We start from the raw sequence: 12,912 nt of genomic DNA, 5'->3' as shown, positions 1-12,912 counted from the left end.
ATTTCTGTTCTAAACACAAAAATACATAATTGTTAAAATGCTTCAGTTTACCTTTTCATCTAAAGATTAGGAAAAAGGGATGTAAAAACAATAATTAAATTCTAAATAGTTTTTACTGGAAAAATATTTACATTACAGTATTTACTGAACAAAGGTATTTTCTTCCTTGGAATGGTTGAACACTTTTTTTTTTCCCTCACAGATTTACAGCATGAGTTTGCGCCTGTCTGCTTTCTTTGAAGAACACATTAGTTCAGTTTTATCAGATTATAAATCTGCTCTTCGTTTTCATAAAAGAAATACCATAACCAAAAGGAGGAAGAAAAGAAACAGAAGCAGCTCTGTTTCCAGTAGTGCTGCATCAAGGTATTTAATTTCTTTTAAATACCACTAGCTGATCTATAACTTTCATCTAAATGATAGAACTTGGTGTTTTTTAATACTTCCTTTACTATTCCCTATATTGCAGAATGATAATTTGACATGCAAGTTCCTATGATGTGGAGGATTTTTAATCTTTTAACTAAAGCTATACTAGTGTAAGTGCTTAAATTCAAACTGCTAAATCTATACAGTAAAACAGCATTTTTAGGATAGTGATGGCATCATGCTTTCCGTCATATAACTTTAGCATTTACAGCGATCCTTCACTAAATATTCACTTTCAAAGGCTCACAATCATATGAAATCCACTACAAATCTCATATTTTAACATATTTCATAATAGTACAAATATTGAATCCAAAAATATTATAAACTGTTTTATTCGTTCACATAGAGCTATAAGAGTGACTGACAATACTATTTTATTTACAGCCCTGAAAGGAAAAAAAGGATCTTAAAACCCCAGCTAAAATCAGAAAGCTCTACCTCTGCATTCTCTACACCTACACGATCAATACCGCCAAGACACAATGCTGCTCAGATGAACGGTAAAACAGAATCTAGTTCTGTGGTTCGAACCAGAAGCAACCGAGTGGTTGTAGATCCAGTTGTCACTGAGCAACCATCTACTTCTTCAGCTGCAAAGACTTTTATTACAAAAGCTAATGCATCTGCAATACCAGGGAAAACAAGTAAGACTCACTTTCTAAATTGAAATGTATATGATGATTTTCTTAATTTAAGCTTTTACTTTGCCAAATGCAATATACTGAGTTTTAGTAATTCCTAGCAGACAGTGTTGTTTTTGCCTTCTTTATTAATTTCCTATTTTAAAAAAAAGTTTTTAATAAGAATTAAATTGAGGTTTAGGTCATTATAGACTAATGCTTAAAAATGGCAACTCTGATCTAAACTACCTGAATTTAAATCACAGTACCCACACTAGCTAGCAATTTGCCAAGACTTGCCTTCGAAATTTTGAAATGATGGAACAGCTTCTAAAAGGGCTGAAACTAGTAAGAGTTTCTAGTTGGATACGCCTTTTTCCTATTAGAAAGTAGCTTTCCTAAGAAAGCTTTAAGCATCCTTCAGGTTTTGTTGTCTCGGCTAATTCAAATAATTCAGGTTAACCTTTTTTCTTATCTTTAGGTTCAATAGCTCTTAATTTTTAACTTTTTGTTTGTATGTTTTAGTACTAGAGAATTCTGTGAAACATTCCAAAGCTTTGAATACTCTTTCCAGTCCTGGTCAATCCAGTTTTAGTCATGGCACTAGGAATAATTCTGCAAAAGAAAACATGGAAAAGGAAAAGCCAGTCAAACGTAAAATGAAGTCATCTGTACTCCCAAAGGCGTCCACTCTTTCAAAGTCATCAGCTGTCATTGAGCAAGGTAAGGTATTACTTGTATCTTTCAAGATACAGTAGATCCTTATTATAAATAATGCTTTTGTTGGAATCAGCATTTATATCCACTTTTCAGGTTGCCCACTTAAAAGTCACACATCTGTATTAGTTGATAAATTTACTGCAATGAGCTATTATTGTGCCACTGCACTCCATCCTGGTAAACAGAATGAGACCCTGTCTCAAAAGAAAAAAAAAAAAAGAAATAAATCTTCAAAGTTTAAATTAAATAGGGTATAGTTAACCCAATGTAGCATTCTTCACTTTTCTAGAAAAATGTTTAAGTAATTATTGGATCACAAAACTACTTATTTTTCTAGACTGACTTTTACTAAATAATAATTCAATGGGGTTGTCTACAGCTGTAGATTACAACTTTTGACACCTTACTGTTACACTTCAAGTTCTTTCACCTCCAGGTTTTTATTGTAAAGTCTTTATGTTTGAAAGATGAAGAAGGTAAATAATAAAATATGCCATGTGACATGTTAAAATAATATGGCTTCTTGGCAGCAGACAGCCCAATAATAAGCATTTTGCATCATGACTTTCAAAGTGTGTCTAAGACATTTCTTCATTGTTGTCTTCAGAAACCTCTCTCAAAATTTAATTTCTCTACTGAAATCTTACTTTCGTTAATGGCATTGGGATCTACCCGTGTAAACTTAAAATCAGGGAGTCATCCTAGCCTTCTCTTCAGCAACTGAATCTGTTCAACAGCTTTTTGTTTTTGTTGTTTCTCCCTCCATAGCATCTCTTAAATCTATTCTCTCCTCTCCATTCTCACCTCCATGACATTATTTCAAGGCCTACATAATTTCTTGCTTGGACTATTTTCCTAGTTTCCTAACTGGTCTTCCTGCCTCAGTTCTCAACTCTTTCTTAACCAGTCCATCTCCCATATTGCAGCCAAAGCGATCTTTTTATTTCTCTCTAGCACATGTGGATGTGTGTACGTACACACAGAGAAAACACTTCCTTGCCTTCAAATCATATATGGAAACATTTTAAATTTTTTGCCTGTTACACAAGACTCTTTATTACTTGGCTCTTGCCTAACATTCCAGGTTCTTTTACCTTCTTTCTCTCTTTTGTATCCCAGTCATCCTAAACACTTAGAAGTTCCTGAGTCTTTGTTCTTTTCTCCTTTTGGGGGAATGTCTTTTTTTCCCTCCTAGTTTAATTGTCTGTTGCCTTTCACGTCTCACTTAAAATATCGTCGTCTTTAGGAAGTCTTCTCCTGGCTTCTTTAGATAGAATCAAGCACTTCCTTTTTTTTTTTTTTTTTTTTTAAAAAGACAGGATCTTGCTCTGTCACCCAGGCTGAAGTGCCATGGCCTGATTTCCATTCACTGCAACCTCTGCCTTGCCGGTTCAAGCAATTCTTCTGCCTCAGCCTCCCAAGTAGCTGGAATTATAGGTGCGCGCCATCACACCCGGCTAATTTTGTATTTTTGATATAGACAGGATTTCACCATTTTGACAAGGCTGGTCTCAAACTTCTGGCCTCTGGTGATCCACCCCACTCGGCCTCCCAAAGTATTGTGATTTCAGATGTGAGCCACCACGCCCAGCCAAGCACTTCCATCTTTATGTCCCAGAAAACCCTGTTCATTACCTTTGGTGGTACTTATAATGTTGATCATATTATTCATTTTCACATGTCTATATCTCCAAAGAATCTGAGCTTAATGTGTTTACTCATTTTTAATGCCCATTATACAGAAGATAATAAGTGTTTGAATAAATAACCAAAATGCTTTGCATATGAGTGTTTCACATTTTTAATAATCTGCCCCCTTTCTGAACTGAATTTAGAGTTTGAATAGTATATTGGCCTTGCTTCTTTTTATCATGAATCCTAGAGAAATCAAATATATATGATGAATTGGTTCTAGCGTTATGATAGCGGAGGTCTGGTATCATAACCCATTTGATTTTTAATTTTTGAGTATTACAAATAACTCGAGTACTGGTACTGTATAGAAATACCATTATCTATTAGTTAACATTAACAGTGTTTTATTATAAATAATGACACCTAAATTAACTATTTAGAATCAAGCAGTGTTATCTAGTGGAATATAATACAAGCCATATATGTAATTTTAAATTTTGTACTCACCATGTTCAGTAAAAACAGGTAAAGTTAATTTTAATAATATTTTATTTATCCCATTATATCCAAAATGTTATTTCAGTATTTAATCAGTATTTTAAAATATATACTGCTTTAGTATTTAAATTGAAATTTAAATAAAAATTTAGTTCCTAAGCTGCATAACTTTTCATGTGCCCAGGACAACACGGTTCAATATCAGTGGTTTTTAAACTTTTTAAAAAATCTTCTGAATTCCTTTTTAAGAAAGCTGCATTCATTCTTAACCTTTTTACATTATATATTGCTTTATAAAGTTGATGAGTCCTATAGTCCCTGTCTCAGAAAAATGTACATAAACATATCCATACAAAATTTGGGACCATTTCAAGGGATTCATGTAGTCCTTAAAGCCTATCTTCTGTAGTAGGTACATGTGCTGGATATTTAGAACCCTTGTAGTCATAATGTAAAACAAAAGAGATTGACAGAATCCCCAGGCAGTTTAAATGTCAGTTGCTCCATAGGAAATACTTAACTACTTTATGTCCACACCCACATTTTTTCCCAACCACTAATCTAAAGAGAGTCATTTCACTATGGGGGTCAGGAATTAAAAGCTTTGCATTTTCTGTCTGTACTTGGCTCTGACCTTTGGTAAGTCTCTTAACCATGTTTTGTTTTGGAGATGGAGTCTCCCTCTTGTCGCCCAGGCTGGAGTGCAGTGGCGTGATCTCAGCTCACTGCAACCTCCGCCTCCTGGGTTCAAAGGATTCTCCTGCCTCAGCCCCCTGAGTAGCTGGGATTACAGGCACCCACCACCACACCCAGCTACTTTTTGTACTTTTAGTAGAGACGGGGTTTCGCCATGTTGGCCAGGCTGGTCTCGAACTCCTGACCTCAGGTGATCCGCCCACTTTGGCCTCCCAGAGTGCTGGGATTATAATCGTGAGCCACTGCACCCGACCAACCATGATTTTCTTATTTACAAAGTACAGTTCCAACCTGTGACCAAAAATGCTGTTATTAAGATGTATTCTCTTTAAAAGCAGTTTCCATCTATGAATTTCCTCAAAAATAGAGCATTGCAAATCACCTACCATATCAAATAAAAACATGTCGGAAATTTGGAGGGAAACAGAGTTAGTTACTGGTAGTTCCTGTGGCATATTTTTCCTTTATCTAAGTTATAGCATTTTTTTCTACAACAGAAAGGTAATTCATCATCTCCAGATCCTTCAGGTTTAGAATTTGATTGCCAGCATTTTCTCTCCTGTTTTATGAAGCATAATGGCCTTTTATCATGGAGTTTGTTACAGTGGGATCTTAATCATGATAATGGTGGCACACATAGTGATTTTGATTGATATATATATAATCAGTATTTCCTAGGATTATAGTTATTTGCCATTTATTACACAAGGAGATAGGACTTTTCAAAGCCTGTGAAAACTGCCATTTAGTTGTTTTTAAATCCTCTTTAAACAGTTCTAAGAACAAAGTTTTTGACCAAGAGTAACTTATTTCTAAGTTAGGAATAAGAAACCTTTAGTCATCCCAGCTTTATAATCAATCACAATGTTAACTTAGATAAGTTACTTATTTTCTATGAGCTTTACGTCCCTCATGAGATCGTTAAGAATCTGTCTCTTTTAATTAGAAAATAAATAAGATCATTGAACTATTAGTGTTTTCTAGGTTCTTTTTTCTCATTTTAATAAAATAATTTGGATTATGTCATTACATATAAGTATACCAATGGGGCCTTACTGACAAGTTTGAGAGTCAAACAAAAAAAGAAACTCCATATATTAAGTGTACTGTTGTTCCCTTTTAGGAGATTGTAAGAACAACGCTCTTGTACCAGGAACCATTCAAGTAAATGGCCATGGAGGACAGCCATCAAAACTTGTGAAGAGGGGACCTGGAAGGAAACCTAAAGTAGAAATTAATACCAATAGTGGTGAAATTATACACAAGAAAAGGGGTAGAAAGCCCAAAAAGCTACAGTATGCAAAGCCAGAAGATTTAGAGCAAAATAATGTGCATCCCATCAGAGATGAAGTACTTCCTTCTTCAACATGCAATTTTCTTTCTGAAACTAATAATGTAAAGGAAGATTTGTTACAGAAAAAGAATCGTGGAGGTAGGAAACCCAAAAGGAAGATGAAGACACAAAAACTAGATGCAGATCTCCTAGTCCCTGCAAGTGTCAAAGTGTTAAGGAGAAGTAACCGAAAAAAGATAGATGATCCTATAGATGAGGAAGAAGAGTTTGAAGAACTCAAAGGCTCTGAACCCCACATGAGAACTAGAAATCAAGGTCGAAGGACAGCTTTCTATAATGAGGATGACTCTGAAGAGGAGCAAAGGCAGCTGTTGTTCGAAGACACCTCTTTAACTTTTGGAACTTCTAGTAGAGGACGAGTCCGAAAGTTGACTGAAAAAGCAAAAGCTAATTTAATTGGTTGGTAACTTGTACCAAAATATTTTACTTCAAAATCTATAAAGCAGGTACAGTTAAGGAATAAGTAGAACTAAGGCTTCTGCTTCCTTGCTGCTGTGGTGGAGTAGGGAATGTTATGATTTGATTTGCAAAAAAAAACAAAAAAAAAAAAAAACTTACGAGACACTTCACTTCTTTAAATGAATATATATATATATAAATATATACATATATATTTTAAATGTTTGCTATTTATTGCCCTTAGATAGGTTATGCATTTTCACATTCATTTCATTCACTGTTTGAAACAAAAGAAATTGATCTATAATGAATTCCTGATTTATTTATAGAAAAGACAGTTCTGCTACACTCTTTAGGAGCATAATATTCCTAGTGATAGAGCATTTCATGTTAAAATGAATTATTTTTGACCAAGTGAGGTACATTTCTATTGATACAAGTCATGCCCCTAAAAGATAGATGTTATACAGAGTAGCAGTGAATTAAGAAATGTTTCCTCTAAAAGATAAATATAAAATTTCCACCATTTGATACCCTAAACAGTTTAATTTTAATTATAGAATGTTCATCTACAAAGTATCTAGAGGAGGCTTTTGCTTTATTCCATTTCTGCCAAACTTAAGAGAAAATGTACTGATGAAGGGAAACATATCCACATTGGAAAACATTTGACTGTCTAATTTTTCAGACCTTGATTCTTATATCACTCAATCTCTGTTTATTGTGCCAAAGACTGAGAATCAGTGCAGTGGAAAGCCTGTTTTTGACTGTCAGGACAGCATACACTTTTCAATATTGGAAAGGCTATATATTCTAAAGAGCAAGTTATTAAAGAGTTATGCTGAGATATATCTTTTTTTGGTACTAATAGAAAATAATGCACTGGTGGGTCCTTTGACAGAGATGTTCTAGAGGAAATGTTTAAGTGGTTAAAGGATTCAAGGAAAATACAGGAAAAAAGGTATGGGATTTGATGTTTACTTGTTGATCTGGATTAATGTCATTTCTAAACTTTAGACATATCTAATAGCCTAAAATGACTTACAAAGAAACGTGTCTGTGTGTGTATGTGTATATATTGATAAATGGGTATAATTAAATATATATACAAACACATACTTATATACTATTACCCAGGTATAAATTCTTTTTTCAGGATTTTTTTAGATAGCAGTAGAATAAAAATAATTTTAAAATGTCATACTTTATAGTTTAATTTTAAGGGGGAAATTGGTTATTTTCAATTATTAAAGGTTAAAATAGGCCAAATCACTTTTTATGCAATCATGTTTTATACAGTGGTCTCATTGCACATTGTGTTTTTTCTGCACTTTTTACGGTATCCTTATCATGCTGGTATGTCAATATACACCCTAAAGAAAAACTCCATTTAATGATTGTGCCTTGTATTCTATTATTTTTTGCATCATTAGTAAAATTAAGTTGTCTATTGTAAATGATAACTATATGACTTAGGAGAATGTATTGCTATATGTACTGCTATGGAAAAGGAAAGCAGTTATTTATTTGTTTATGGTACAGTTAGTTATTTTATACCTTAAAACCCAACATACTTACCATTTCTATTGTTTAAAAATTACTGTCCATTTTTTTAAAAATTTAAAGAATGTAGTATTTTCTGAGGACTGGTATGGTACAAAAATGTAATCAAAATTTTCAGATACTACATTTTTGAAAAGTGAGGATGGGGAAAATATGTATCAGCATGACCCTGATGTAGAAAAATAAAGTCTGCAATTGAACCTTGGCAAAATACATTACATAATTATTTCTGATAAGGATAAATATTAGCTGTCATTTAACTGTCGTGAAGAATGAAAAAGTGATACATTTGGGCTTTTTAGATCATTTGTAACTAAATTTGTACAGAAATTCTCCTGTGAAATTAAGTAAACCATTTTCCAGATCTTGACTGCATTGCTGAGATTTTGCAGTTGAAAAATAATTTCAAATTTTTCAGGTGTTTTGTATATTTATTTTTTTCTAACAAATATATTTAACTATAAAATTAAAATTCAGTAGTTAAACTCTTCATAATGCAGAAATGGATGGCTTGATTGTATAGAAAAATGAGTCTTTCAGTTACACCATTCTTGAAAATAATAGTGTATGTTTGAAATTTGTCATTAATTAGTTGCTTTTGAAGGCAATCTATTTGAAATATGTAATTTCCTGATGTTATCTGCATTGTGTTAAAAAAATAGGCTATAAAATCAATTTTTGTAAAAAAAAATGTACAGTTTTAAGTTGTGTACAGAAAAAGGAAGAGCGTACACAGTCTTAGAGTGGAATATACCTCTAGTACAGTGTATGTGTTAATTCCAACTCAAGCAAAGAAATGAGTATTTACCATCTTTCCTATAACATGTAAATGTATTATTCCTGTTCTACAGACACTGTATATTTATGACCTTATTTGGACATTATTAGACACTGGTTTCTTAGTAAAGCACAGTAACTTGGATCAGATTCTTTGTAACCGAAACACTTAAACATGTATTAGTAATACCAATATATTTAGATTTTATATTTTTATAATTTAGCTTCTATGCATTACAGAAGTTGAATTAAGAAATTTAAGTCATCACCATATTTTTGTTTTCTTTACCACTTGGGAAAATAATCCTCTTTGAGGCAGTAACACTATGTATGTACTGTTAATAGGCCAGAAAGAAATGTTGGCAGTTGTCTTAGGTAAGCAATAAAAACATCTCCAATTTACTGAAAGTTCAGAAATATAACTGTTACATGCATGGAAAGTGTAAACCAATTTAGGTATTTCTAAGTACCCAACCCTAGTATTCTCCCCCTCAACTCCAACATTCTCAAGTCCCAGATGAAAAGTTTCAGTGGAGCATTAGTTTAAATATTTAGTCTAATCAGAGACTCACAGCCCTGGGCAATAGATATATAGCTTTTTAAAATTTTATCCTTTGTGACCTGCTGTAGTGGCATTGGACTATTTTCTGCATGTATTATAAACTAAAGATTTTTTGGCCTTATTTCAATTGTTTTTATTGCACAACTTCACTACAAATTTAAAGACTGCTGGCATTATTATAAAACTGTCTTCCTCCAATCCAAGTAAATAAGTATGTGGAATATTTGTGAGCTGGATTAGGTAACATCTGAGACTTGGGATTGACTAAATTTAGTTATCACTTGGAAATGAATTACATAAGATAGAGTAATCAGAGAAAATATCTTTGTGCAGCATGTATGTTAACATCTAGAACTGTCCCTCGTCTGCAGTGCAGTAAATGAATCAGACATTTTAAGAAATGTATTCAAATATTTTTATCTTATATGTTAGCAGCATTTACATGTTTTCAGATATGATTTGTAATATAAATTAATTTCTCCAGTTAACAATGTTTACTTCAATTCTGACATTCCATTTTATACATATATACCTACTGTATATCTCTCTCAAATGTCAGCTAGAAGCAATTTTTTCAGTTTTCTATCTAATGAAAACGGATGTATTCTGAATGTTTTTGTGACCTGAAATTTATTTTTGAGTAGGTTGAAAGGACCAAGATACTTGAGTGATTAAAGGGCTGTAAGTGTTCTGCTTATATGCAGGAGTTACATGATTTTAAAAGTCATAATAGGGGAAGTAGTTTTATCATCTGATTACTCCTATTAACCTAAAAAGTATTTCTAACATAACAGGTTGAGCAGTGGTTTTGTTACACTTAGGCAAGAATTTATTTTCCCATTAAAATTTGAAAAATACACTTTTCTTTGCTTCTACCCTTGCAGTTTCCCTTAGTTCCCCTAATTTCCAAGTGATCTGAACTAAAATTAATATGACATTTACTAAGAAACTATTTTTGTTAATTATACTGAGCAAAGTTTGCTCCAAATGAAAAGTCATTACGAACTATGTATAGTACCCAAGAAAAGGTCAAATTGAGTCAGAAGACTGTAAGTACCACTTTTGGCGCTCCAGAGATAAACCTTGTACACACTGCAGTAGAACAGTGAGTAGAAAATATGAGCTATAAATAGATATTATTTTTAGTTTTGATAGCTCTGTGTTGAAATACTTTTTTAATGCAGATAAAAATTATCAGGAAATTAACCTTATGGCACAGACCAAATACTTAGTGCATGGCTGAGTTTCTACAATTCAAGGAGCCAAGAAAATAGGTTCAAGATGGAATATAGTACATGCATATAAGGCAGATGCACACATGCTGGTTACTTTAAGATTGTGTGTGTTGATTAGTCACAATGATAGACTATAACATGAGACAATACAAAGTTACATTTTTGGACCATATTAAAACTGCAAGAAGACAGGGGTCTTACTGAAGATCTTTTAGAAAACTTAAATCCTGTCACAGGATATTTAGACATGTGTAGAATGTAGCTCAATTTTTAAAAAGTAACTGACCTAGAGGGTGAAAGTTGAAACTGACACATTTTCAAATTAAGATTATGCTTATTTTGTACAGAAAACAATGTTTAAACACAAGCAGATCTGTTGTATGTAATAAGTAACACAGAGTTTTAAAACAAATTATTTAGCTTTATTGAAGTTTGTTTTTTTCCTTCCGAACCTGGAGTATCATATTATAAACAGCAGTTTCACACCAGAATAGCAGTGCCCTTTCTTTTTGTACATACTGATTGGACCTTTCTTTACTGTTACGTGGACACTTTCTATGTTAGTTTTGATGCATAATTCTTTGAATCCTTTTATACAAACTAGAATGTATGTGTAAGAATACCTGTCCCTGCAATGTAGTAACTACAAACTTATTTTTAAATAAATAGAAAACTTGTTTTTCTAAGCTATTTTGTAGAGCCTCATGATTTATTATTTGCTTTTTAAAGTTTTTTTGGCATCACATAAAGCACTTAGTACATAATCTTAACAAGCCGCTTACCAAAGTGGTCATATGGCAGATACCATTATGTAAATGCTGGTTCATTAGAGTTTCCATTGCCCTGTGTGTTTTGCAAAGTGTGAAAACTGTCAGTTAAAAGATTTTTGGGTGCCGAAATGTAATTTAATTCCAAAACAACTGAAGGTCAAAAAACTTATATGCCTTTTTATGTGTACATTTAATAAAACAATTTTATTGATTTCTTACCGTGAGTAAGTTACTGTGATGAGTGATAAATACTTCACTATTCAGATACTTTCGTAAGAGATACATTTCAGTGGAACACTTTGCATAAATATTTTCTCAAAAATGTGCAATTTCTGGGAAAAAAGGAATGATGAAAGGGAAAGAAGGTTATTGCAGTTTTCCTAGAAATTTTGTCAGATTGGCATGCATTTTTATTGACTAAGAATCCCAATTTTAGCTTGAAGACCATTAGATATGAATACATAAGGCCATAATATTTCAAATTAAGCACATGGAGTGATTTGTAATTTTGTGTTAATTTCTCCGTAAGATGTTTTGTTAAGATGATTTTGTATAAAATAAATTTCTAAGTTGAGGAAGGCAGGTAAAAAAAATTCCTGATAACCTTTTCTTTATGAAGTCTGCTAATAACAATACCTAGTATATACTTAGAAGAACCAGCCAAGAAAAATTACCTTTCAGCAACCACTCTTTACTTATTTCTCTTTTGTAATAATACCAATTTTATGACCCAGGATTCCCCAGTATTTAACGGAAGTAAGATTAAAGACCAAAGCACAAAACCTCTGTTCATTGCAATATAGTACTTCGTGTTTGTAATCAATGTGTGGTAAATTTAACACATTTACCACTTACTGATTAGTCTTTGGGAAAAGAATGGTGGAAGTCATTCAGTGAAATACCTTTCTACCTAATTGGTTAGACATACTGGCAGCACAGTGTAATGAACTGGCCTGGAGTTGGGAAATGGGAATTTGACCTTCATTCGTGACAGGAAGTAGAGGAACCCCAGCAAAGTCGTATCTCAGAGCTTCATTTTCCTCATCTGTAAAGTTTTAAAAGTTGATTAAATTATCTGTGAGGTCTAATTCTGTTCAAATAGCCAGTGGTGATAATCTCATTTGTATACTGTCCTCTGTATTCATGGCTCAAATTTGGCTTTTATATTTAGTCCCTAAATAGAATACATCATTTAATGTGTAGCTTCCAGACAAGCTGTGTCTTGCGGCCATGACCTGATTGTTGTGTGAGGTTTCCTGAACCCTTAGCAGAAGGACTTTTAATGTTTTTGCAACACACTATTGTATTGCTATAAATTGTGAATTGCTTTAAAAGTACATGTTTACTAATAAAAAGAAGTACAGGCACACTTTATTTTATTGTGCTTTGCATTATTGCACTTTGCAGATAACTGGTAACCATGCATCCAGCAAGGCTGTCAGTACCATTTTTCCAACAGCAGGTGATAACTTCATGTGTCACATTTGGTAATTGCAATATTTCCAACTTTTAAAACCTCTATCTGTCCATGGTGATCTGTGATCAGTAGTCATTTATGTTACCACTGTAATTGTTTTGAGGTGCCACAAACCACACCCATATAAGATAGTTAATACATGTTCTGTGTGTTCTGACTTCCAATAAAAGGCCA

At 33.0% G+C, this 12,912-nt stretch overlaps 1 protein-coding gene across 2 annotated transcripts in view; it reads left to right on the top strand.

Moving 5' to 3' along the window:
- Positions 1 to 11,177, top strand: part of PHIP (PHIP subunit of CUL4-Ring ligase complex) — a 142,974-nt gene extending 131,797 nt beyond the window's left edge. For both annotated transcript variants that reach the window (XM_031012066.3, XM_031012068.3), the window contains exons 37-40: positions 203 to 366; positions 817 to 1,076; positions 1,578 to 1,775; positions 5,725 to 11,177. In XM_031012066.3, the coding sequence (XP_030867926.1) occupies positions 203 to 366; positions 817 to 1,076; positions 1,578 to 1,775; positions 5,725 to 6,362 (1,260 nt within the window). In that variant the 3' untranslated portion in view covers positions 6,363 to 11,177. The remainder of the gene's footprint in view (positions 1 to 202; positions 367 to 816; positions 1,077 to 1,577; positions 1,776 to 5,724) is intronic.
- The last annotated feature ends 1,735 nt before the right edge of the window (positions 11,178 to 12,912 follow it).

Source organism: Gorilla gorilla, chromosome 5 (genome assembly GCF_029281585.2).
Source record: "Gorilla gorilla gorilla isolate KB3781 chromosome 5, NHGRI_mGorGor1-v2.1_pri, whole genome shotgun sequence".
NCBI classification, from domain to species: Eukaryota; Metazoa; Chordata; class Mammalia; order Primates; family Hominidae; genus Gorilla; species Gorilla gorilla.
This window is presented reverse-complemented; position numbering and strand designations above follow the sequence as displayed.